The sequence below is a fragment of the Pteropus medius genome, unplaced genomic scaffold (genome assembly GCF_902729225.1).
Source record: "Pteropus medius unplaced genomic scaffold, Ma_sr-lr_union100, whole genome shotgun sequence".
Taxonomy (NCBI): domain Eukaryota; kingdom Metazoa; phylum Chordata; class Mammalia; order Chiroptera; family Pteropodidae; genus Pteropus; species Pteropus medius.
In genome coordinates, this window is record NW_024344378.1 from 45721585 (window position 1) to 45748848 (window position 27264).

At 52.2% G+C, this 27264-nt stretch overlaps 2 protein-coding genes across 6 annotated transcripts in view; one reads left to right on the forward strand and one right to left on the reverse strand.

The window, feature by feature from the left end:
* Nucleotides 1-27264, forward strand: part of CDH23 (cadherin related 23) — a 391288-nt gene that overhangs the window by 328394 nt on the left and 35630 nt on the right. The window lies entirely within an intron of this gene.
* Nucleotides 1463-25968, reverse strand: VSIR (V-set immunoregulatory receptor). The gene is made up of 7 exons (XM_039872062.1): nt 25693-25968; nt 14158-14589; nt 13284-13340; nt 7634-7741; nt 4367-4394; nt 2858-3051; nt 1463-2674 (listed from the first exon to the last, which is right to left on the reverse strand). The coding sequence occupies exons 1-7, from the start codon at nt 25772-25774 to the stop codon at nt 2637-2639; spliced, it is 939 nt and encodes a 312-aa protein (XP_039727996.1). The 5' UTR covers nt 25775-25968; the 3' UTR covers nt 1463-2636.

Here is a 27264-nt window from a genome sequence, read left to right on the forward strand (position 1 = left end):
TACAGGCCCCATAATTCCTGATACACCTCTTAACAATGACTTGGTACCTAAAAGCACAGATTTCCTTCCTGGGGCTTTAAGACAGTGCCATGATCCATGAGCCTCCGGCCTCAATCTTACCCTGCCCGGCAGCCAACTTCCTGGAGGCCCTGGGCTACTCCCAACCCGCTTCGAGGCAGGCACCTTGTTCGCACCCCCACTACTTTGTTTCATGCACCCCAGCCTGCAGGTGCTGAGCCAGGGGCCGTAGGAACCAGCTGCCAGGGATGGCATCCGCAGAAGTACCACCGCCCCAGGGGTAAGCACAGAGGGCTGTTCCCATGCTGGCCCCTCTCCAGCAGCAGCAGGAAGGGAGCTGGGGGCGGGGCGTGTTGTCATGGATGAAGATGGAACCTGGAGCTCAGAGTAAATTTCACTGAAAACAGGAAACCACGTTTACTTATAAGGGTCCACAGAAGAAGGGCTCCAGACCATGCAGGAGGAAGCAAGGGAGGAAGTGTGGTGGCTTTCTGTTCTGGGGCCTCCTCCCTCCCTCCCTCCCTCCCTCCACACAGCAACAGCCTGCCTGGGGTCTCAGTTCTTAGAAGTTGTCTCTGCCTCCAGGTCAGAAGCTGAGGGCTGGGCCAGGCCAGCCTCCCCATAAGACAGGAGCATTCTTTCTGAGCTGGGGGGCAGGGAGTCTAGTCTGTGGGCTTGTCCTACTCTAGAGGTAGCCTGGCCCTGCCTTGACCAGGTGCCGACCTGCCCATCCCTGCCCCACGTGCCCGCAAAGCTGTGAGAACAGCACCCTCTTTCTGTGGCAACTGGCACTAAGTGTTCATGGTAGCAAATGGAATAGAAGAGAGGACCTCCCCCCACCCCCAGGAACAAAGCGGGAGCCTGGGCTTAGGTGTTCTGGCCACTGGAGGTGTCAGTGCAGTCTCAAGGCCCATGCCCACCCTCTCCTCAAGGCCCCCAGGCACAGCAGGACACCCACATTGGTCCATGCCCTTGGGCCTGACAAAGGAGCTTTGGAAGCAATGCCGTGTATCTAGGGGGCTCCCTGGTTCCAGCCACAGGTCTGGGAGCTCACTGCAGCTGCAGAGCCTAGAGCTACTCTTCTTTCTAGCCTCCTCCCATCCCCACCCCCACCCTGCCGCTCCTTTGCCGCCCCACCCATTCCAGGCAATCAGGCAGGCTTTCCCTATCTGCTGGGCCCATCTGCTGGGCCCTTATCCTGAACTGAAGTCCTGGTTCTTGGCACCTGGGCACAGTTCAGCAGAGCCAGTATAGGCTGGGGGCAGATGAATGCCCAACTGAAGCTCTACCCTTCACAGTGCCCAGGGCTCCCACCCAGCTCAAACTCCCACCTGGCCCTCTTAAACCCCACCTCCCCTGTTTCCACCTCAGAGAGTACAGATACCGCGCCCTGCCGCCCCCGCCGCCCCCACCCCAACTCTTCATGCTCTGAAGCCTTTTAATAGAAATTCCACAAAGGATCGCCCTTGTTTATGTGTATAAAAACAAACCTGGTCATTCCCGGAAGCAGGTGATGGGAACAGAGGGTGCAGAGCAGAGTGGACACAAACACTTCTAAGGACATGTCCCGCTCCTCCCACCTGACAGGTCACTCTGTGGTGAAGACTCAGCAGATTGGATGGAACAGAAGACCAAGGGCAGGGAGGGCTCCATAGGCCTCAGGCAACTCAGAAGCAGAGTAGGGATTTAAACCCAGCTATTATAATCCATCCACAGGGCTTCTACCTGTTGCCCTTGTAGCTTTTAATAACACCCCCTCTTCACACTCAAAAGTGTCACAGTTTGGACAATACATTATGCTGTCACCCTCTCTTGACCATGCTGAGCAGTGGAGGAGGACGACGGGGAATGTAGAGGAAGTGGAGCCCTCTCCACTCACCTTCCCAGCAGGGCCCTGGGCTCTCCCTCACCCCTGTGGGTACCAACACATCTGGCCCAGCCTCCATTGTCCAAGATGCCAGTTGGCTCACAATGGCCATGGTGCTCCAGTGTGTACTTCCTGTTTGGGGGCCTCTGTCTAGTGAACTCTGGGGTCCAGAGTGTAGGGAGTGGGAGCTCCAGATTTACTGAACACATGGCCGTAGGCAGGCAGGCCCGGACCCACAGCCCCACGGTTATAAAGAGTGAGTCTGAAGATGAGCAGCCTCGAGCAAGATGGGGGAGCTGGTCCACCACAGTGGGGAGGAATCTTTCCACGTCTAGTCTTGTGTCTCATTCCTGGAAGGGTGGCACTGGAGGCAGAGGGGTTCTGCCCAGTGCCCATCTTGTCCCATCTGTGCTGTCAAGTCTCAAGGAAAGAGGCTGCCACAGCTGGAAATTCTGGGGCTTCTAGGATGTAGGTCATTTGGCATCTGTAGCTGGTGAATTTCAGGTCTCTGGCATCCCAGCACCCCACCATCCTTGAGACAGGTCGAGCGATCCAACACCTTCTCCTTTCTACCCTGTAGCATCCAGAGGGGTTGAGAATCTGGCCATCACAGGTATCTTTCAAAGAGTCTGGGCTCAGAGCAAGAGGGAAGAAGCCAGGGCCGAGGTCAAGGGACCACTCAGAGGATCAGCCTGGCTCAGATGCACCTGTCCCAGGCCCAGCCACAGCTGCCCATTGGCCCCCAGCTGGTCTAGACAGTCTCGCAGTTTGGGGAATCAGGGACAGGGTCTGCAAAAGAAAAGAGATGCAGAGTGAAGGTGGCGGGGTCCTCTGCCTTCACCCTCTAGCCCCACAATCAGGAGGCTGTGAGGACTCCCCAGGGAGGGTAGGGAGCGAGGCTGATACCCCGCAGGCCAAGGAGAAGTCATGACCTCTCAGGCCATTGCGCTGAGAGGGTTGGGAAGCACTCACCTAGTGATGGAAAGAAGACATCCCCTGGGCCTGGTGGAGACAGAGGAGTGCTGGGCTCAGAGAGCAGGTGCCGCCCAGACTCAGAAGGCTGCCGCTGGGCCACATAGGACAGTGGGAGCCTGGGCTTGGCCTCCGGCATCCCCTGAGAAGGTGGAGAGCCCTCAAAGCCAGGGTTTTCAATTCCTTGAGCATTACTGCCAGAGAATCAGAACCAAAGGTCATCCGTGCGGCCTGGAGTTTGGGCCTCTGCCCTCTCCTCCTGCCCTACTTCTCTCTTCCCTCCCACTCCAAGGCCTCGGCAGCCTCCCCCGGCGGGAAGGGAGGAGCCAGAGCCAGAGAGAAAAGGCCATGGGCTGCACTGTCCCACCTGCCCGGAGCTGAGGGCATCTGACTGCCACTCCACCCTATGGTCTGACCATCTGCCCTGGGCCCTGCTAGGAAGCCGAGGGTCAGAAGCGCTTCCAGGAGAATAGCCTGAGGAATCTGGGGACAAGTTTCTCTTTGGTCAGTAGAGTCAATGGCATTAGGATTGAACATCCCCATAGTTGGTCTTGAGCTGAAGGGAGGGGTTCTCTTTTCTTCCCCTCTTCCCTCTTGGGAGTGGGACAACCCCTAAGACTCCTCCAACTCTGGGATTCTAGCAGGATCGCTAGCAGGACTTCCTTTGACCTGTCTCGAAAATCATCCCTTTCAAACACCCAGAGGAGCTCTGAGTTTGGTGTTGCAGCTACCAGTGGCTCGTTCTTGAGCACACCCTCCAGGCCAGGCTCCATGCCAGCTTCCTGACCAGGGTGCACCAGCACATACTCCCCTATTCTCTCCACCCCCGACCTGCTGCCCCACTCTTAGCCCAGTCAGCCTCTGCCTTTGTGGACTGCAGTGGCCTGACAGCTTTCTCCTTGGAGTGCCCTGTAGGGAGGGAGGAGCCACAGATCAAGGTGTGCTGGCCTCCTTTGCATGTTTCAGTATCTGCCCAGCTCAGCTGCTTCCTCCCCCTCCCCCACCTCAGCCTACTGACCGCTAAGGTTCGAAGGTGGGTACATGACTTATCCAAGTAGCCTCAGAGCTCAGCCTGCTGGGTGAGGGGTAGCAGGGAGAACAGCCAACTGGCTGGCACGGATTGTAGGCCTCAGTGGCAGATGCTTTTCTAACCAGCTGTGCTAGGCAGCTAAACAGGGGCCCTACTGCACAGAAATATTGCCGTCCTGACAGCTGGCCCAGGGAGGAGCAGGGAGGACCAGGGAGGACCACGGAAGCCATGTCTTTGTTCTGACTCCTGTCATGTTACAACCAGATACCAGAGAAGAGAGGGGAAAGGATCCTGGTAAAGGGGGAGAGTCAGTCTGTCCTGGCTAAAAGTTACCTCTCCTCCTCCTGCATTAACTCCAGCTACAGTTTGGGTGTAGACATTGCCCTACAGAGCCACAAGCCCAGGGAGGCAAGCTTTGAGTTGGGGGAGGCGGGGGCAGCTGCAGGAAATTTTCTCCGAAGGGTCTTCACGGGCCTTACCTGTCCATCCGCACCAGCTCCTGGGCACCTAGGGACAGACAGAGAAGCTGACTACAAAGGGAAGGCTTCCCCAGACAACATCCCTGCCCTGGCTGGCAATGCCCTTGGGGGAAGTCAGAGGGGCCCAGGCAGGGTCATGCTCAGCCCTGGATCCCATTCCTGTTCATTCTGGAGACCCATTCGCAGTCCTCTGCGTGTTTACCCAGGAAGTGAGGCCTCAGCGAGCAGCCCATTTTGACCAGAGTGACAAATGAAACTCAGGCTGCCTGTTACAACGGTGTACGACGTCTGTCACCTGGAGACCGAAATGCTTTTTCCTATGGCTTGACTTAGGCGATGTTAGACCTTCAGAATTTAAATACCAACCAAAGGCCTGGCTCCTGAATTTGCTGTTTCCTGTTTGGACATTTGCCAGGGTCTGGTCTTTAGCCATGATTTACCGGGTGGGAGTGTTGCAAGGTCATTTCCTAATTAGAGGGTTCCTGGGCCCTCTCTGTCCCATCCTCCACGTTGCACAACAGGGTGGCTTCAGAAGTGACATCCCTTACAGGAATCTTAGGGGGCCTGAGACCCTATCACTTCTCAGCCATTCCACCACTTTCTTCTCCTCGTCCAAGAGGCTGCCACCCTGCCCCATTCTTGAGGTTCCCCACCCCCCAAACTGGACACCGACCAAATTCAGTGGCCCCAACTTCCCTCTTTCTTGCAGCTCCCCCAGGTACTCCCACAGATCCTTCTCGTTTTTAAAGAGCTGCTCTGTTGATTACTATGGGGAAACAGATGGTGGGGGAGGGGCACAACAACAGAACATATGGGGAAGTTGCACAAAAGTTCTTGAAATCGCTCTGGTATTGGAATCATGGCTACTGTTTACCAGGGACTCCTGTGCGTCGGGCTCTGTGTGGGTGCTCTACGGTCCCCCAGCGCATCTCCACCCTTTGCGTAAAGATTGGTGGTCCCACTTGAGAGCTGGAGAAACCAGTCTCCGTCTCGTACTGCCTAGGTTTCCACACCCACTGGCCTCTGCACCAAGCTTCCTTCCTCAGTGCTCTCACCCCTTTCTCTTTCTGTTTTCCTGAGTGGGGCTCAGCCCAGACCATGCCCTCGGTACCGGGCTCCAGGCCACCTGGCCTCTGTCCTATGACCAGACTCCTGGCATTTCTCAGGTAATTTCTGTTCCCTCAATTCCAGCAACTGCTTCTCTAGAGTCTAGATGAAGAAAAATGACCAAAATCTCCGCTCGCTCTCTATTTCATACCTGATTTCTCTAGTAGTGTCCCCTCTGGCATTTCTTGTCTGTCTCTAAATACTTCAATCATACAATTCATTCTGCCTTTCTTTTTTTTCTTTTCTTTTTTTTTTTTTGAGAGGATGAGGGAACTGGCCTCAAAAATACTTTTATTAGAAGATAAATTATTCCTTTCTGTTGCCGCATATTAAGTGTGGGGGTAAGGTGCTATGAAGTGGCCCCATCACAGGAACGGGGTTCATTTACAGAGTTTCAGAGGATGTTCTCAACATTGGTCACAGCACAGCCCATCAGCCCACTGTACCCCCTGCTCCCTCTTTCAGTCTGGTTCTTCAGCATCCAGCTCATCCGTCCCTTCCTCTGGGAAGCCCGCACACTGAAGGTATCCCAGTGCATGGAGTAATACTGGGGGCTGACTCCAATTTCCCCATGTCATCAAGACACCCCCCACAGTGTTCTGGCCTGATTTTTCTTGCTCCAGCCTGGGACATGGGCAAGAGCCTTGGATCAACTTCTGGGGACTCTGTGAGGAAGGCTGTGAAGCAACAAAAGCAGGAACAACCCCCTCTCCACTCCCAGCCCCACTCCCCCACCCCCCACCCCTGCAGCCCAAAATTTGTTTTCTACTTCCTATTCCCTGATGGAGGCAGGCAGCACTGTCGTCTGGAGTAAGGGGGACAGAAAGCACTCTTGATCTGGGAGCCAAGCCTAGCTAAGCCTGTGTCCCTCCTCATCCCTTCCCCGCCTTCCACTGAAATGCCGCATGGATGAGCAAGAGCTGACTGGCAGCTCTGCAGCAATTTCTCTTCCTGGTTGAGTCCCTAGGTTCCTCTTTCTGCCGCAATCTCTTTACCTGCCCCCCCACCCCGCCCCTAACCAAGAAGAGTTTTGTAGGTAGGGTGTGGTGAGTTTTGTGAGAGGAATATGGATGTCCTGAGACTAAGGGAGAGGTGGCCACAGCCCCTGAGTGATCGACTGTGGAGCTCCAGAGTGGGCCCACAGGAGACCACGTGGGAACCAAAAGGCCTCTGGTGACAGAGCGGTGCTCCCTCGGTTACCTTCTGCAGCTGGCAGAAGGGAAGAGGCAGGGGAAGAAGCAATGCAAGGGCCAGAGGCAGAGCACTCAGACTGGCCAAGTCCTATGGGTGGGGTCAGAAGAAGGGCAAAGGGCACTGTCACCTGAAAAGGACTGTGCAAAGGTCTTTGTAGCCCTGACTTGAAGCCTGGCTCCACCACTTATTCCTTAAGTGTATTACTTAATCTCTGTGCCTCAGTTTGCTCGGCTGTAAAATGGAAACAGTGGTAGGACCAAACTTTTGGAGTCATGATAAGGAGTAAGTGAGAGAATGTGTGTAACAAGTTTGGCATGGTTCCTGGCACAGCCACCTTGCGAGTGAGGGGTTATTGACGACACTCATGCTAATGAGTGTTTTAATTATGTGGTGGGATTATATTCTCTGAAAAAAAAAGTGAGTTGAAAGCTTTGAGTTCGAGTCCCAGCTCTGCCATTTACTAAGTTAAGTAACTTTGGGTTAGTTATTCAACCCTGTGGATCTTAGGTTTCTCAGCCGGAAAAGGAAAGAGCTAAACTAAGTTATTTCCAAGATCTCTCCCCATTCTGATCATCCAAAGGTCATTTTTGTCCCAATAATTGCTATGCTAATAACAAAACAAGCCAACCTGTACATTAAAACAGGTCTCCAAAGGACCTCTGAGTGGCAGCATTTTTATAAATCAATTTTAACTGCTTTCTGTGATTACTCATTCATCAACAGGTATTTATTGAGTGCCAAGCCAGCACTGCTTGGGGCTTGTGGGCACTCAGGCCCCAAAAATGCCATGCCTGGGTCCCCTCCTCTCTCTGCCATTGAGCCCAGCTCCTTGCTGGGACTGCTCCCATCTCTGGAATAGAGAGGACTCGTGCCTGCCTCTTGCCTTTGCTAATTGCAGGGGCTGAGCTGGCAGCTGGGGTAGGTCATTTACACCCCGACCCATCCCAGGAGGGCAAGCATACTCACGGCGGTTGGAGGCCACCTGCCTTTGCTTATAGACCAGGAGCAGGATGAGGGGAAGGCAGAGGATGCCCACAATGCAGGCGCCTGTAGCCAGGGCAGCAGCTGTGATGTCTGAAAGGGCAGAGAGACAGCCAAGGTGAGGCCCTATTCCCACTGTTCCTCCAGAAGGGAAACAGAAGCCCGAAGAGGGAAGGCCAGGCAGCAGTGGGACCCACCTTTACCCAAGCCTCACAGCCAGACCCTCAGTGACCGTCAGAGGCACGGAAGGTCTAGGGGCCCCCTTTAAAAGAAAGCCCCATGACTCCTCCTCGGGTGGGCCCAGAGCATACAGAAATGAGGCCAGGCACTTACGGCCGACGGGTCGTCATTATTCAGCCCACTGGAGACAGCTCAACTGCCCTGGGCCACAGATCGTCCCCTGAGAAGGGAGAGCAGGCCCTTCACAGGCCTCATGCCACAGAGTTCAAAGTCAAAAGGAGCCCAAGTAATGAAAAACTTTTGGAAATAGTGGTGATAGTTGCACAACCTGTGAGCATAATTAATGCCACTGAGTCGTACAATTAAAGATGGTTAAAATGGCAAATTTTATATGTTTTACCACAATAAAAATAAGTGAATGAAAAGCCCCACACATCTTCTAAAAACTCCTTAGCTCCACAGCAGAGCCTCTGCAAGCGATCTTATATATACGAGTCATGGGGCGAGAACTGGAGAAATGTGAATCTTGTCTGACATTTAAAAATGTTAAACTTTCTAAATTACAAAAAAAAATGTATAAGTTAAAAAATATATTTCAAAGTTTCCTCCTCCTCCTCTACCCGGGCCCCCTCCAAAGAGATAATCAATGTCCGCGGTTTTCTTGTGTGTGGTCTGGATATGTGTCCCCTGCATATACAGTATGTATGTGATATGCTTTTCATGTGACAATTCTTTTCCCACTTAGCGTAGCTTGGACATCTCTCTGTATCGTTCTCCCCAGGGCTTTATCATGGGGCTCACCCAAAATTTATTGAAAACAGTTCCCTATTGGTGGACATGTAAGTCGCTTCCATATTTCAACATAACTGATAATGTAGCAGTGAACTCCTTGTGTATGCACCTCTGCTCATCTAGGGAAGTACATCTGTACATAAACTAGCAGTTGAAGGTGCTGAGCGAAAAAGTATGTGCATTTTCTTTTCATCTATTGCTAAATTAATTGCCTTCTGAAAAGGTTAGCGTGAGAGGCTTGCTTTATTTCAATCCAATCTGCTGACTCTAGGAGTTTATCTGGGAACAGATGCAAACTCAGAACCACAACCATCGTAAATGCATTTCCTTCCCAATTTTAGCCTTTCTCACAAGATGGGCTGGGATATCTTGTCAATTTGCCCTAAGGAGCTTAGGAAAAGTGGATGGGCTGTGGTCTCAGCGTCGCCTTTGCTCTACTCATTTGGAATAAGGGCTGTTTTTGTCTCGTTGCATTGCTAAACAATCCGATGTTGTAAACAAGCTTTCAGAGGGGTGGTTCACACCGCAGCAGAGAACAAACTGTCTTTAGGCGCTTTAGAAGTACCCACTGGTGCAGGGAACAGTCGCTATGCTAATTAGAAAGCAAGTTCAACCGCACATTAAAGCAGGCTCCCTGGCAGAACTTAGCAAGGCTGCATTTTGACGTGGAATATTGAAAGTAAAAACATTCTGTAATTCAGACATTCAAGTATTTCTAAACCCTGTCACAGTACCTTATTGTGGGTACTATCAGAGAAGAAGGTTGCAAAGGGTTCTTTTCTAGTCATCAAAGCCCGTCTCTGGGCTGATACTAAGCAACTTTTGATGAGGTTAGTCAGGTGCTCACTAATTCCGGCTCCCTGTTGGCCTGACCTCCCTACCCCCACTCCTGTCCCCAGGCAAAAATTGCCCATCTGCAGCTCCTCTAGGGGATCAGGACTTTGTTTCCTTACAATCTGAGCTAAGAGTTAAGGCTGGAAGGGGGATTTGGGGATAGCTCTGTGGACCCAACTGCCATCTGAATCCTTAGACTCCTCTGCAGATCCCAGCCTCACTACAGCTTTCCACCCCTCCCCACGGGCATAGCCAGTAGTACCTAGCGGGTAGGGGTCATGCCAGTAGCCATCCAGAGCCAGGTTCATCCTGGGAAGGTGCTCAAGGACTGGCAGAGGCAGCTGCCAGGCCAGCATCCAGGACTGTGCCAGGCCCTTAGCAGGGTAGGATGGGATAGGCCAGCCTACTCTGTGGATTTTTTGTTCCAGGCCTGCCAGTAGTACCCTGTGGGTATATATGGAGAAGAGAGTTTGGCTAGGCTGCCTGGCTCCCCAGGGAAGGGACTAGATAAAAAGCAAACCAAAACATTCTGTGTTGCCGGGATAGGGAGGTTGCTTCAAGGGGAGGGGAAATGGGCTGCCCAGCCCACTTCCCTGGACTCTGTGATGAAAAACCACAGCCCCTCACCAGTCAGGACTCCTGGGGCACCAACTTCCTCAGTCTTATTCCTCTCTTGTCACCTCCCCCAACCTCAGAATGACTTGGGCTTTCAGATGATCTCAGAGATCAGCTACCTTCCTAATTTCCAAAGATAACATTAGGAGACTGGGGTGCACTTAGAGGAGGAAAAAATCAAAGAGCTTCTTGGCTGAAAGCCTCATTAGCTGATAAGTAGTACCAAAGCACCTGTCTTAGAGCAAGGACTAGAATCTTTCCAAAGGTAAGTGGCAGTGGAAGGCGGTACCCAGCAGCCAGCTCCAAGGCCCACTGAGCATCTGAGTCACCAGGCAAATATTTCTAAATCATTAGAAAACAGGGTATGTATCCACTGTCTTCTGCTATCTACTCGCCATCCCCCCTTGGCACAAGGGAATGGATAAGTTTACTTGGGAAGCCAGGCCTAGAGATCTGCATTAGAAGTAATACCAGCCAGCACTTAATTCAGCACTTATTCTGTGCCAGGCATGGTTCTTAGCACTTAACATATAGAACTTCATTTTAGCCTCATAACAACCGGGGAAGTGAGTACAATTATAATCATTTCTGTTTTATAGATGAGAAAACTAAGGCACAGAGAGGTTAAGCAACTTGGCTGATTTCAAGGTCTGCGCTCTTAACCACTTCATCACACTGCCTTTCACTAGAGTGGACTCAACATTTTAAACTGAGAGCTCATGTAAAATATGGACTTTTAACTTTGCTTGAAAATTCAGTGGCTCTGACAACCCTGAACTCCCCTCCTGCACTTATAGACTGGCAGCTGGGTGCTAGCCACAGTCTCCACCCCTCCCTACTACCTTATTCACCAGCTTCCTGACCCTGGAGGCATTTGAGTTTTTGATCCCCCAATCAGCCCTCTGAGAAAGCACTGATTTGTTCCCATCAGTAGGAAGGGGCACACTCTCTCCTGTTTCTCAGTGTACTCATGATACCTAGAGAATGGACATGCTGTCCAAAACCCCCACACAGCACCCAAAATGATAGCTGTGTTTCTTCTTATCTGAGACGACGCCCACCATAGTGCCAAGCCTCGCCTCAGCTATAGTCTCCAGATCTCCAGAACCAAGAAACTGGAAGGAGATTGGAAGGGGGCTCCAGAAGTCATTGAAGCCATCCCCCTGCCCTCAATAGCTGGGACAGAAGCAAACATGTCCTTTTCGCCCTTAGGGGGCCAATTCATTGTTGACAGTAGCTCAGGGAAACGGGCCAGAGTGAGGCTGCACATCCCCATGAACTGGAGAGGAAGGAAACGTTAAAACCTGAGAGTAGAGGTGCCCAGCAAAGGAAGCCTGACCTACTTTTGGCAGTCAGGTTCAAGGTGCTGCCTCACCCTTGGGCTCTTATCAGCCAGATTTCATAGATTTCCCAGGTGACTTCTGTTCCCTGAATTCCAACAGCTGCTTCTCTAGAGTCTAGATCAAGAGAAATGAACCAAATCTCTGTCCCCTTTCAATTTCGTACCTGCTTTCTCTAGCACTGTCTACTCTGGCATCTCTTGTCTCTGTCGCTAAGACTAATACAACTAATTTTCAGAAAACCAATGTTAACAGCGGGGGGCAGCCCAGCACTCAGGTGAAGTTTGCACACTGAGAATCAGGCGCTCTGGCATCTCGGCTCTGGGTCTGAGACACTAAGGGACAGTCCCTTCACCTGCCTGAATCTTACTTTTCCTACCTGTGAAATGAAGGCAGCGGCAGAAGTCTCTAAGTGAGCTCTGCAGGAGGAAGAAGTGGGACTGGGGGAGTTGCTCATGGTGGAAGGAGCAGTGGAGAAGTGAACACTCATGTGCACCCTCAGGTGCAGCTCACCCCGGCCTGTACACAGGCACACGCGTGTGCACGAAGTCGTGAGACCGCTGTGTGGGAAGGAAGGAGATGCTCAGAGGCCCCCCCTCCACCCTCACCAGGGAGTTGCTGGTGGAGGAAGTGAGGATGGCAGTGGCTTGGTGACAAGTGACGTGAGCTCTGCGGTGTACAGGGATGGGGGCTTGAACTAAAGAGTTTTAGTTCCACGTGAGTCTGGCTCAGACCAAGATGTGTGTTCTAATTTTGTTCCTGGCTAGTCTGCTTGTTGGTTCAAGAAAAAATAGTCTGAATAGAAAGTCACAGCAGCCCTTGAGTTGGGGTTTGGCTGGGGCTGTAGCCGAGCTGCTCCCTTTCCTGGCTCAGTGTTTGATCATGTGCTCCTGGAGGGCAGGGAGGAAGTCTGCACTTGTGTATCTCCAGGGCCTGGGCAGAGGCTAGTCCACACTAGATGCTCAATAATTACTGATAAATAGAAGGCTGTGGAAGCCAAGACCTATTGTCTGATAAATAGAAGGCTGTGGAAGCCAAGGCCTATTGTCTCAGAAGAGTGGGGGTGCTCCAAAGACATCTCCCCTTTGCCTGCCATCCCCAAGCTGCTGGGCATTCTCTCCTGGCCTCTGAGTGCCCGGGTGCACCTTAGGGCAGTGCTCCCTTCCCCCATAGGGCACCTCTCTGGGCAAACACCAGGGGACTGACTGCCACCCACTGCACGTCCCCTCGAGCTGAGAAGAAGGCGAAGCGAGCACAACCCCAGCTGTGCTACCCTTGTTGGCTGTGTGAATTCGGGCAAGTTAAGTCACCTCTCTGAACTTCCGTTTTCCATGTATGTAAAATGAAGATGGTGATGCCTGCTTCACAGGGTTTTTATGAGAATCCACTGAGATACCAGCACTTGGAAGGACTTAGCACAGGGCCTGGCACATAGTAGGAGCCCCAGGAAACGTAGTTCTGTTCTCTTCTTCAGCCTCTCCCTCCTCCCTCCCCCACACACAGAACAAGGAAAATTTAAGTCGAATCCAAGTCAAGAGGAGCCCCCACAACCCTCCAACTTTCCCATGAGGCAGAGGGCTGGTGGAGAGGAGGGGAGCCCACTGAAAAGAAGCTCAGCAGCCTGTGGCACCCAGTACCTGTCATGGGGCACTTGGCCAAAGGTCACTGCTGGGGTATAGCCCCACCCAGGGAGCCCACAGCAGCAACTCTGGGAAGCCGCTCTCTCAGGCTTTGGGTCTTAGAAAGGAAGTGGGCCTCTGGGGGCTGCAGCCCAATGGCTCAGGTGCAGGAGGAAGCAAAAGGGAGGGCAGCAGCAGAGGAGGAGGACAAAGGAGAATAGAGAACCCAGAAGGGGCAAGAGGCTGGTTCCTTACTTTCACTCTCCTTGGGGGAGGGTGGGTATGCAGTGCACTTGGACGGTGTTTCATTGCCTGTGGGCGCAAAGAGAAGGGTTGTTAGGTAGATGTCAGGTCCAGGAGACCAGAGAGGCTCATCCAGGCCCGCTTGCCCCTCTCCTGTCACAGCTCTCCATGCTACTGTTCACTTAGCAGCATCGTTCCAGGAGGAACCTACACAACACAACACCGCACCGCACTCACACCGGGCACGCACCGCACTGCACCGCATCAAGCACCACACCACACCACACCACACCACACCACACTACACAACACAACATGCATGTGCATCAAGACGCATGCACGCACGTACGTACATATGTATTCTCACCGCACAGCCGGGCATGCCCTGCCCATCCTCATGCCATCCTAATGGGGATACCTGCCTGTGCCCACACTTCTGTCCAGTCCACCTCCCCTTGCACTCTTACCTAGACAAGCACACACATACATGTTCCTCAGCGACCATTCACCAACTCACACCCCAGGTCACATTTCACGGTCATGGTGCTGTCAGCAGCAGACATACTCCTAGCCCAGGTTCATACACCATCTCCCATTAAAAAGTCCCACTGTCACAAACCAAACCAAACCATGTATACCCTTCCTCTCTATCACACCCATCTGACCAAAGAGGCTTACACACAGCTCCACACGCCACAGCCACCTCATCTCACACACACCCCTGCTACCCATATAGCATCACATACTCTTCAACACAGTGTCACACACAATCACACCACCATGTACACAGCACCACACCCCCACAGTCACACTGTCCGCTCTGCTTACCCTTACAGACAGGCACAACACACCACCCCCGAGGCTATCCCACACGGGAAGTCCTCACCTCTCTGCACCTGCAGCTCCACGGTACCATGGACCCTCTGCTCCCAGTGATGGTGCCTGATCTCCACCACAAGGCAGCAATAGAGGCCGCTGTCCGACGGGGTCAGGTTGAGCATGATGATGGAGAAGTTGCCATGGTGGTCAGAGACTGACTCCAGTCCGTGTTGCTGGGCCAGAGCCTGGTTGGTGCCGGCAGCCTGGTGGCCGCCGTGATGTAGGTGAAGGTCCTGGAACGTGAGGTTGCGGATGGGCCGGCGGTCCGAGCAGGCCTGCACCTCGCCCCGTGAGCTGCGGTACCACGTCTTGTAGAAGGTCACATCGTGCTGCCCTTTGGCCACGGGGCCCAAGATTCTGCAGGTGAGGGTGACGTTCTGCCCCTCAGGACACACGTATAAGGAATACGGTGTGGCGACCTTGAAGGCTGCCACCAGACCTGCTCAGAGAGATGAGAACTTGTCACCTACCTGAGCCAGTGCTACTCCCAGTGCCTGCAGAGTGGGGAAGAACCTTGGCCTGGGGCTCCAAAGATGTGGGTTTCCTAGCCGCAGGCAACTCAGCTGACCTCCCTGAGCTTTCATTTGCTCATGAACCCAGCTCCATCCCAGACTTTGTGGGAGGAGCAATGAGAGCTTCCCCAGCTGGGGGATCCCCCCACTGCAGGGAAGCTGGACAAGGAATAGGAGGAACTCCAGGCAGGCAGCAAACTGAGCACAGCCTGGCCCCAGCTCCCATCCCTACTCCCCCACCACTGCAGGAACTGTGGCTCTGCCCACAGCTGGCCCCTGGCACTTCCAGCCTCCATGCCCAGTGCTGTCACGCGGGAGGCAGGATAGGAAGCATCGAGGCTATTTGGCAACAGCAGCCCTTTGTCCTGGACCACCCTTCTGGGGGTCATCGGTAGTACCTTTGGCCCTTCCCACTCCTGAGGCTGGTATGCCTTTCTACCTCATCAGTGAGCACTAACGGAGCTCCTGCGTGTGCCAGGTGCTACACGTCCCCTGGATGCTGAACACATGGCCCTCCCTTGGCAGCTTACAACCAACCTAGCTGGGCAGACGAGGCCTGCATTCATGACAAAGTAACCCCATAGGCTAAAGGGCTAACTGGTGCCAACCTCAAGGCACTTGGAGATGGAAGCACATAGCCCTCCTGGGGATGGCCAGGAGACTTCTTAAAGGAGGGAAGACCTCTAGAGTTGACAAATAGATACGGTTTTAGCACGTAGAGAGGCTGCCCTGGGCCGGGTGGTGGGGAAACAAAAAAACCCATGGTGTCTCGGGAGCAGGGACTGGGAACACGTAAGAGGCCACCTCATCCATGCATCTGCCTGCTGCTCAGTCTTTTAAAAATATTTTCTAGTTTATTCTGTTTTCATTAAGCCAATGGAGCAATCCCTAGTCCTCTTTACCCTACCCCAACCTTAGGGGTTAACTGTGATGACCCCTAAAAGCACTGGTTCTTGAAAACAATGCCGAGGCTGGAGTCCTGGCTCCTCTAGCTGTGTGAGCCTCAGTTTCTCCAAGTGCGCAATGAGAAAAATATTAGCTACAACAGAGCTGTGAAAGGACTGAAGGATGGAAAGATGAGAACACAAGATGTGAGCTCTAATGCCCTCTGCAGACATAGGAAGGATAGCTATGATTATTATGTTAGAAGTAGTTTAATTTTAATTGACATCTTGGGAGCCGAAGTAGATCAGGCAGACAGGGAAGGAGAGTTTGGAAGTATGTACAGAATCCAAACGGGTATGTCCTTTTTCATTGCCATTGCCTGAACCCAAGAAAATACTTCCTCCTCCAGACACCTCTCTCCTACCTGTAGAGAGCATGGGACCCACCTGGAGATCTGAAAGCCTTGCCAAGTCAGGAGTGAGGCAGCCTGGTGTAGCTTTGGAATTGGACTCGCCTGCACTGGAGTCCAATAGCTATGAGATACTTAAACTCTAAGCCTCAGACTCCTCACTGTAAAACAAATGAAACATCTACCTGCCAGAGTTGAGGCAAGGATTACAAATAATTTACATGAAGTACTCTGAAAATGCCTTGCTAGGAGTTGGTACTTGATACATGGGAGCTATACCAGTCTCTAATTCATTTCAGCAATTGAAGAAACAGTTCCCGTGAGTGAAAAGTAGTTCTGCACAATAGAATGGATAAGCCAGCTTCAAAGTCTTTCTCACTAAGGGGTGAATGATAACTTATGATCCAATCTTGGAATACCTGTGTATTTATAGCAGAATGTGGGGAAGCAGCAAAGCCATGGCCCCAAAGAATATGTCTGCAAGGGTGGAGTTTTAGGCCCAAGAGATAAGGAAGACAGACACACAACAGAGGGTCCCAGTCACTCCATCCCCATGTGAGAGGGAGCCATGTCTGAGAGCTCCAGATTTATGGAAAGTCATTTGCCAAAGTGAACAGAGATTTCAGAATTTCTTTGGAAAGATGCTGGTCTCCTTTTGAAGCACAAAAGCCCAGAAAGGGAAAGTGATTTGTCTGAAGTTCCAGAGGGTATGAACTCAGAACCTAGAACATGGGGGCTTCAGTTAAAATAGGGTCTGGTTAGAAGAAGAAGAAATAGCATGTATTCTGTGCCATGCTAAGTGCTTTATGGGCATGTCTAATTACCCCTAAAAGCCAGGTGTTTTCTTTCTCTTTCACTGATGAGAAACTGAAGTACAGAGACATTAAGTAACTCATCGAAGGTCACACAGCAAATAAGTGCAAGAGCCAGAATTAAACTCAGGCAATTAGACACTACATTGGGAAAAAAGTTCAGAAACTGGTAGCCCACAGGCCACATTGAGGCTTCAGAAATATTCTATTTGGCCCTTAAAGTATTTTATACTTTTTTTGAGATTGCCAACACTTAAACAACAGGAATTTGACATGAAAATTCTGACTTGGCTTCTCTTTGAAAGTCAGAAGATTAACACAAAATTAGCTTTCCTGCAAGTCAGTCATCAGCTGGAGCTGAGTAACAGCTTCCTATCTGGATGGGGCACTGGTGTTTCAGTTTGTCACAGTCCCCACTACTCCCTAATGTTTCCACCTGCCCTGCTTTACTCTCTCACCACATTTTCTTGGCCCCATGGACCCTTGACTTTGTGATCTGCGAGCGTGGCTCCTTGCACTAGCCAGGGAGGGACTCTACTTCCCAAGCCTATCGCCTACAGAGATGACCCTCAATGATCCACTCAAGGTCCTGAGTGACAGCCTGGCAGAGCAGGGACTAACCAAGTCTCCTCTGACTGCCAACCCCCTTGGCACACCTGGTAGAAGAGAAGCCCCAGCTACCCCAGTTTTTTCCCTGACTCTGTCCCTGCCAGCCTGGACTAGCCCTCGTAGGTGTGGCCTCAGAACTATGGCTATGCCAGTAAATGGAGATCAGGAAGTGGCTAGGCAAAGAATCCTCCCAGGTGCTCTCAGGAAGAACAAAATCCCACCCACAGAGCAGACCCTGTTGTTATCTCTGCTCTGTGCTCCCCCGTTTCTTGTAGGCTACATGGCAGCTCCCACTAGCGCCTCTCCCAACTGGTGCCCCATGTTCCCTTTTCCCAACATCACCTCCAACCCCAGAGCTACCCCAAGGCTGGGGGCCTAGTCTAGATCCAGCAGCATTTACAAGCACGCACACACCTTGGGGGCTCTCGGGAGGTGGGGTGGCGGGGAACAGGTACAGAGGTGAGGTGGAAGCAAGAAGCAGGGCCCAAAGCTGAGCCAGGTGGGGACTCAAGGGAACAGAGGCATGGATGGGGCAGGACTAAATGTAGGCAAGGTGGAGGCTAGCTTGGGTGGGGGGACGGGGTCCAAGCAATGGTGTGAATGACTGCTGAACTGCCCAGACAGCAGAGGGGAGGGTCTTTTCAGCCCTAGAGGTGATTTCCTCGAAAACTCACAGGAGGGCACACGGGGAACTGAGGTTCAGAGATAGTGAGAGGAGGTGCGTTGCTCAATCCCCAACCCCTCATGCACCCCAGAAGGACATCTTTTTTTAGAAAAAGGAGAAGCTAGGATTCAGGTTTAGGGGTGGGGAAGAGTGTTCAGTTTTAGCAAAAGGGCTAGATGGGCGTAGGCCAAGGGTCCACAGGGTTTTGTCCTAGGGAGAGAGAAAACATCCATTTGTTGTGTCTGAAACTCAAGCCAGATCAAGGACCAGGGCAGCCTGACCTTGGAAGGACATTCAAGGGCAAGGTTTTGGGGAAAATAGTTCACGTGCCCCGTGCCATCCACAGCTGTGCATGAGCACATGTTATTGGGGAATATATATATATATATATATATATATATATATATATATACATATATATACATGTGCAAAAAAAAGTGCATGTGTGTGTGTGCTGCATGTGTGTGTGTGTATATATATATATATGTATATATATCTTGGCTGGAATTATAATTATTTGGTGGGAGGATGTTGCTTATTGTCAGGAGCAGATCCTTTTGGACACCTGGGTCATTGTGAGAGCCTGGGGAGAATGGGTGGGGAGGAAGGCCCCTGGCTCCAGGGTGGCGGAGAACGTGTCAGACAGGAAAATGACCCTGGGCCTGAGCTTGTGCCAAGGCAGGAACCATCCAGTTACTGTGCTCTTGGGGCCTGGGCCCCCACCCACCATGGACTAAGGAGGCAGAAGCTCCTAGAGGAAAAATACTGTGAACCTGGAAAACTCCAGGTCTCAGGATAAAAACCTTGATCTGGGCCCCTGTCCCCACTTAGCCATCCCTCATCCTTCTCTGGGCCTCCCTTTCTTCATCACATCTTAAGAAGATTCCCCAAGTTCCTAAGCCCCCTCTAGCTCTGAAACCCTGCAGGAGGAGGGAAGGGCTGTCTTTCTTCAGGACAGAGGAAGGAGGCAAGAAATGGGCCACAAAGATAATCACAGGTGTTTTGAGCACCTCATGTATTAGGACTTCCTCAGCACTTTATACTCATCTCATTTAGTTCTCATAACACCCCCTGGCGTAGGTATTATTATCTCCATTTTAAAGTAAGGAAATGGACTCAGAGGAATCAAGCAACTGGCACAGGGCCACACAGCCCTATGAGGCTGTCCTGAGACCCACACCTTGGACATGCTGGACTACAGACAGGAAGAGCCCCCATCCCTCCAGGGGGCGGGGCTGACACTTCATCCTCCAGCTACTTTGTGAATTGACCTCGAATTGACTCTGCGCTCCACACAGCCCTGCCTCAGGCCCAAGCTGAAAACATCATTCTTGCATTCCACAGATATTTACCAAGGACCTAACATGAGCCAGGCCCAAGGCAGAGAGGCCGTGGGAGGCCGTGGGAGTCCCAAAAGGGACAACGGCTCAGAATTTAGTCCTGCTTCTGCCATTTTCTAGCTGTGGAACTCTCAGCCACAGGTGGGCTCCGCCTCTGGTAAAAGCTTCCGTTCCGGTACAGGAGAAAAGACCTCTTGTCTGGCTTCATCTCAGGATGCTAGTTTTCGTGACCTTCACCTCTTTCCACTCAACAAGCGCCTCGCAATGAAACCCTGTGGGCGTGCACGGGATGGGTGTGTGTGGGTGTGGGCAGGTGTGTATATTTTCCCTGACAGGGCATAAGCTTAGCTCATAGTTGCCAAGGCAACGCGCTAGCCTTTGGAGGTGGGTCCCAGCTTGATTAGTCAGGCAGGAGGCCCTACCCAAACAGCTGAACTCTGTCCAGCTGCTAGCAGTTGTAAGTAAACAGTTAACTGATCACACGCTGTTGCTAGCTTTATGAGAAAGGCAAAAGGCCAGGACCTCGCCCTCAGAGGGGACCCCAAACATACATGGACCTGGTCTCCAACTTCCTGCCAGGCCCTATCCCCCAGGACAGTCCATGAAGGGTATAGGGAAAGGCTAGGCTCCATCCTTATCAAGATGCAGAGCACAGAGGGAAATAGGGGCAAGGACCAATCAGGACTATGTCTGCCAGCACTAAGCTCCAGGAAGTGCCCCAGGGGTGAGGAACTGAGGGCCTGAAGTCAGTAGGTCCACCCCTGGGGCTCTGGCCAGGGAGGACAAAGGGCATCTCAGATGTGTTTATTGATACCTGCCCCTGCAGGAAGTGTCCATTCACATCAGACCAAGGAGTCCGGGAAGGGGAAGCCAGGCTCTATTGGAGGAAGCTGCACTTCCAGCACCTTGGGAAAGTATCCACGCATTTGGGGCTGGAGGCTAGAGGCCAGTGCACCTCCCAAGGGAGGGTCTGGGCAGCTGGCCAGAGGCCCTGCCAGTGGACGCTTCAGTGGATGACTCTTTCCCAGACTCCCCCGGGCCGTCCCTGAGGATGACTGTATGCAGCCCAAACTACCAGCTCCAGCCAGCTAGTTTTAAGATCCTGTGCTGTGAAGACTTTCTAAGGTTCAGGTTCAAGTTTTTTTGTGCCCTACCTTCAGTGGTGGTAGTAGTAACTGGCACTCACTTTGTGCTGGGCATCATTCTAATCACTTTTACATGGATTTGCTTATTTAATCCTCCCTCTCTGTGAGGTAGATATTGTTATCTTCATTTTACAGATGAAGAAACTGAAGCACAGAGAAGTTAAGTAACTTGCAGAGTTTCATGAAAAGTAAGTAATGGTGCCAGGATTTGAACCCACATTGTCTGGCTCGGGAGGTCTAGACTACCCTCTAGAGCAGGGGTTCCCAATCCCCAGGCCATGGACCAGTACTGGTCTGAGACCTGTTAGGAACCGGGCCACACAGCAGGAGGTGAGTGGCAGGCAAACAAGGGAAGCTTCATCTGTATTTGCAGCTACTCCCCAGCGCTAGCATCACTGCCTCAGTTCCACCTCAGATCATCAGGCATTAGATTCTCATAGGAGCACTGGTCCCTTGTGCCGAAAAGGTTGAGGACCCCTGCTCTAGAGTGTAGAGGTGGCCAGGGACTGTCTAGGGCCCTACCTACTTGCTACAGATAGACAGCGGCCTGGGCCCCTGCCAGTGAGGCTGCAAGCTCCCTCTCCCCCGGTGGTTATTGGGGTGGCTAATTGGCCCCAGCATAGGAGAGGACCCAGCTGGAGCCATTATATTTATTTGGATGCTCTATTTATTTGGGGGAGGCAACGGGGGCTGGGAGAATTCAGGCTGGGAGAATTCAGGCTGGAAGAAGCCCAGAGAGGCCCTCTGACCCTGCACTGGCTTCTAAGGATGGGAAACATTGCCCTCTTTCCCTTCCTCCAGGAGAGCTGGACTGTCCCCCGCCACCAGCTAATGCCCCTTACAGTGGTGAGTCTGCTTCTGTAATGATGGAAAGGAGCTGACACTATCTACAGCACAGGTAGTTTTTCAGCATTAAATACATTGACTTACATAGAGAGAAAGTCAGTCTCTTTTCAATTCTTTCGGTCTCAATTACATCAAAGAGAAAGTCCCAGTTTGATGCTAATATGTCTTCACAACATCTTTGTGATTTGCTAAGCTTTTGTTTTTGGTTTTTTTGTTTTGTTTTGTGTTGCAAGGGACAGCACATTTCAGGCTTGGAGCCTTCGCCAGGCTATAGTTTCCAACTAGAATTTAATACCCTTATTTGGTCTTCCTATTATGTACTTTAATGATTTTGTTCCACTTATGGCAAGTGATACTTGCTTCTCATTTATGGCAGTGATATAAAGTTTCCTTTAAAAATCTATTAAGTAAAAGAACGAGTAGATTTAAAGGAGAAATAAGTATATACGATGATAGGCAGACACTGCAGAAATCCTGAAGTTGACAAGCAAAGGACTGAAGCTCGGGAAACGCTATCACAGAACTCTCCTTCAGGAGGGAGTGGGCAGCCTCGCTGAGATCACATCACCCAGCCTGCCCATGGCTCACATCACGGGGGAGTGGTCACACAATGAGTGAGCTGCAAAGTCAGAACTCGACCCCAGGTCCCTGGGGGAATGAGATCTTATGTAGGAAGGTTAAAGGAACTGGGCTTGCTTGATCAGTAGCAGAGCAGTTTCATTACGGAATCCCCGGGCATGATGGTGGCCACTATCTTTCTCTCTGGAGATGGACAGCCAAAGCAAATAGGCTGAATGTAAAGGTCAGTTGTGAGAAAGACCCCATTGAGTCAAGAAAACCCTGGGCTCCACTTGCCTTGAAGTTGCAAAGTCCCCATCTCTGGAGAATTTTAGGAGAATCCACAGGCACCCCCACAGACATTTCAGGCTCTAAGTGCCTATAGGTGCTGCAGATAGCTAGGTCCAGTCTGTGCATCCTTCAGAATTCTAAAGAGTCCAGTCCCAGTGAAACCGGCCAATGACTTCCCATGCTCTGGCTACTCTGCAGGGCTCTATAGGCAGCAAGGAGCTCAGATGCAGAGCCGGTGGCATATGGCCTCTGGAAGCCGAGAAATAGCATAATACTATAGAGCATTCACTGGCCGCCAGACACTATGTTGAGTGTTCGTGCGCTGACTCGGCACAGCGGTCCTCTGAGGGAGGTACTATCATCATCCCCATTTGAGAGATGAGAGAACTTGCTCAGAGATGCTGAATAACTTGCCCAAAGTCACAGAGCAGTAAATGGCCATCTTGGGATTTGAACCTAGATCTGACTGACTCCCAAAGCCAAAGTATTAAGCAATGGAGCTGTACAGGAAGCCCTGGCATGCAGGGCACTCACTCCAGGTCCTTTGCTTTGCCACTCCCACACAGGGTGCTGTCCCAAAGGTGTCGGGCATGCCTATGCTGCTATGGGGATCCGAGGGTCCACTGGAAGCTGTATTGCTGATTCCTGGCTCATTCTCCCCTGTTGAGGCCAAACTGCTCCTGGATGAATAGCTTGGTCTAAAACCTGGGGCCTCAAGCTCAGTATGTGGAGTTTAGTCAGTGCTAATTAGAGGGATCACTACCAGTAGGCCAGATGGGCACCAAAGAGCCCTTCTGTCTATCTTTTCTCCCTCCCTCCTTCCCTTCCTTTTTCCCTTCCTTCCTTCCTTCCTTCCTTCCTACTTTCGGTCAGCTCCAGCCTAAGACCCTATATGTGTATGCATATAGGGAGGTAGCCTCTTTCAGCTTCTCAGCAGTGTACCACCCACCCCCTGCAACACCTCTGCACCACCCTGACCCTCTCCCAGGAGGCTTCTGTACCCCAGCAGGGAACCTTGGTCCTACTTGAGGAGAAACAGGAGCAACCAGCCCAGCTCAGAGAGGGGCTCCCTAGTATTGCTGGGTATCCCTGACATTAGGTAGATATCCCCTCATACCCATGGGCTGAACTTAATGCTGTTTCTCTCCACCCCAGGGCATCTGGGCAGAGGGTCGTGGATTTCCTAAGAGTTGACCATTGCTGCATCAGAGACTTACGCCATTGGGTTACTCAATATGGCCCTGCAGCCCTGTTTACCATGAAGGAGAAGGAGGGGTCTCCCCTCCCTCACCCCCAGTGCACCTCCATGTGCTAGTCTCAGAGTTTGGAACTCCTGGGTCAGCCCATGACGGCATGGCAAGGACAGTAACTTCCATAGGTCCTAGGAATGCCTATAGGGGAAGGAGAGGCTCAGCCACCCTTGAGGTCTGCTAGATCCTGGCTCCACCCATGTCACCCCAAGTCAGACCCAAGAAAAGGGTATCTTCAATTTTTCCTGGGCTCCTGAACACCATTTTCATCACCATCATTCTCCTGGGTGGTGGCCCAACCACAAGAGTTAGAGAACAGAGCTACCCCAGACATCTCCATCTCTCCCTCCCAGACATAAAAGCTTCGACTTGAGCAATCCAGCCCAGGACAACCTAGCATCTTAGCTGGTTGGTGAGCAGGTTTTTCCAACTTACAGACCCTCCTGACCATGCCTGCAACCAGGCCTCCCCTCTGTTGTCTCTCTTTCACTGTATTAGGTAGTCAGGCAACTATTCATTAGTATGCCCATATTACAGTTAAGAATACTGAGTCTCAGAGTAATTCAAAACTAAAAGATTTCTCCTGATTCCTTTCCATAGAAAGCTGCTTCGAGCCCTAATTATCTCCCTGAGCTGGGCCCAAGAAGAGATGGAGCTCCAAACTGTTTGAGAACCCCAGACCTCGGGGGGGTTAAAGGCTCCTGGCTATGTAGACAATATGGAGTGAAGAGCTCTGAGGCTCTCTGCTACTGGCTGCTCTGCAAACTAGGTCCCTAGTTCTCTCGAACTCAGTTTCCCAAATTGGGGCTGCTGAATAGAAAAAGCAGCCAAGCCAGGGGAGGGGAAGAGAGGGGTAAGAAAACAGAAGGGCCTCCCAGGGTTACTTGGGGGGGATGGGTGGTGGTCTGCAGTGGGTGGGGTGCTGGCCTTCTTGCCTGCCACTATCTCCTGCTCCTTCTGGAAGCCATTTCCTTGGTGCCAAGATTGCCCTCCCCCTTGGCTGTCCCCCTGGGAGCATCTAGGCCAGGGCTTAGGCAGCTGTCTGTGGGATGCAGGCTCCCTCTTCCTTATTGAAAGCCAGCCTCCAAATATTGAGATATCATGCTGCCTGCAGGCACCCATTTGTTTCTGAGGTGTTCTCCGGGTTCTCTCAGCCTCCTCCTCTGCCTTCCACCCTGTCCTTCTCTTCCTTTTCTTCTTCTGACCCACCCATCGGGTCCCCGTGCCAAGCACCCCACCTCCCTCCTGCCTCCCTCTGACTCCCTGCATGACTCACATTCTCTGGGCCCTCCCCATAAAGTTTACTTCCATAGGCTGCCTGCTGGCCCCCTCTTCCCCTGAGATCCAATCTCTTCAGTTCTGGGCAAGCAAGAACCAGAAGTTAGGCTGTGGGTACTAGGACCCCTGCCCTTCCTCCCAGGAGTCCCTGTGTCCTGGCCAGGATATCACGCTGAGGTGGTAACAGTCTAGGCTTTGAAAGAAGAAAGTGGCACCTCCTTGTGTAGGATTTCTGTGTTTGAGCTGAGGAAACTGAAGTCAGATGCCATAAGTTATCCAACGGACCCAGAAGGTGCTCAAGGCCAAGCTAGGAAAATGTCCCGCATCCAACTCCCCCGCACCCCGCACCCCACACCAGTCCCTGAGCTGAGCTTCTCTGGGATGCCAGGAATCAGCTAACTATTCAACTCAGCCATCAGACCCTCAGGATAAGGACAAGATGGGTGCCCACATCTGGGTGTGGACCAGTGCCCACTAATGTTGAACCAGGAATGTCATCAAGGGACAGGACACAGGCTGAGAGTACCACACCCCCTGCACCCTATGAGATCCTGGAACCCTGAGGCAGGAGGGGCAGGGAGATGCCGCAGGTGTCAAAAGCCAGTGGCATCTACTAGAACACACTGGGGCTGTCCCCACCATGTCCATCTCCTGTTCCGCCAAAGCTACTGGTGCCCTGGGCTCTCTGGGCGGGGAAGAGACAGATAGGCAGCTGTTTGGACAGCTGTCAGCATAGATATGTGCCCACCGCCAGCCAGGGCACTTGGCACAGACACTGCTGCCCCCTGCCAAGTGGTCCCAGCAGCCTCCCTGCTATGGGGTGGGGGTCACAGTAGGCTGGAGGGGGCTCCTAGGGTGCTCATCCGGCCTGTGACCCGCCCCCACCCCACCCGCTGTGTTCTCCTGGTGCTCTGCTCCAGGGTCCAGGCTCCCTCGACCTTACCTCGGGAGGCAGCTAGGAAGACAGCGAGGAGCACAGGCCCCCAGCGCAGGCCGTTGGCCTCCGGGACTGGGGGGACGCCCATTTTGCTGTCGAGCAGAAAGGCGTCTGGTGCAGCCCGGTAGGAGCAGAGCTTCGGGACACGCAGGGGAACACCTGGTACGCAGGGAGTAGACAGTCGCCGCCAGCTAGGAAACCTCCCGCCGAGTGAGTGAAGTGAGTACGGAGCAAGCAAGTGAAAGCAGCTGGCGCCCGAGAGCCGCCTGCTCTGCAGCACCACCCGCCGCAGCTCCCCCAGGAGGCCGTGGGAAGCACTGCTGCTCCAAGGGCTCGAGGGAGGGGCTTCCCACTGACTCGCACCACGGGGGAGCCAGCCAGTGTCCCAGTGAGTCAGCTCCACTTGATCTCCACTTGAAACCCTTTTCTACTCTCCTCCATTCCTGTTTGGAGAGGATTAGTATTGTCGCACAACCTGAGAAGTGTATCCACCTGTAACTTAGCAGGATACATAGTCATTGTGGATTATGTCTGCCCTCACTCACCAGCCTTTAAGTTGTGTGGGGGCAGGGGCTGATACCCTACAACCTTCAGCCCAGCCCAGGGCCTGATATGTAGTAGACACGCCCAGTTATGGAATGAATGAATGAAAAAAATCTAACTTTGGTAAAGAGCTAGGTATGTTGGAGCAGGCTTGACTGTAGATTCCAGAGCTTGCAACACCCTTATGCACATGCACACTGCACACAGATGTGACACAGGTACAGGAATACACAACAGGCTTGGCATATCCCTACACTGGGACACACGTGTGTGTACATAACATCTGGTAGTGTGTCCCATAGAAAATCATCAGTGCTTCTCTCTCCCTGGGCCCCGCTTCCCTTCCTGCTTTGCACCATCTCACTCCCTGTGCCTGGACATCCTCAGGACCACTTGCATGTACCGTAACCACTAGTGCCCTGTTCTTGCAACCCATTCAGCACACTGGCACCACTGGTGATATCTATCTCCAAATTCTTTTCATCAGAGCTCAATTCAAGTCTTTCCCCTTCGCAATGTGCCCTGAACTTCCCCTGAGGGTCCCCCCTCCAGTCTTTACTGTCTATAGCCCCGTCAGCTATCATATTAGGTCTGTGGTTACCAACAGTTGATCTCATCTGGTCTCATCTGCCCTTCTGAGCTAGATCATGAGCTTTTGGGGATGAGGGCCTCTACCTGATGTTTCTGAGTCTCTGGCACAAAACTGGGCATAGAGCAGATGTTTAATGCACTCTTATCTGAATGGGTAAACTGATGAATAAGTGAGTAAGTGATTTCCTAAATGGAGGAATAGAGATGACAATGGCCAGGGCCAGGGATTAGGAGGAGAAAGGGCACAGCCATTGTACCAGTTTACTTCAGCCTGGCTGAAGCTTCCAGGAGCTTTGCTGGCCCATTAGGGATTTTTTTTTTTTCCTGCCTACAGCAACTCATTAGGGATCTTGAGCTTATAGGCAACCCCCAGGCTTAAGGACAGAGGACAGACAGAGTTCGTCTGGGTCAAGAATCAGAGCAGTGGGACTCAAGGGTAGCCAG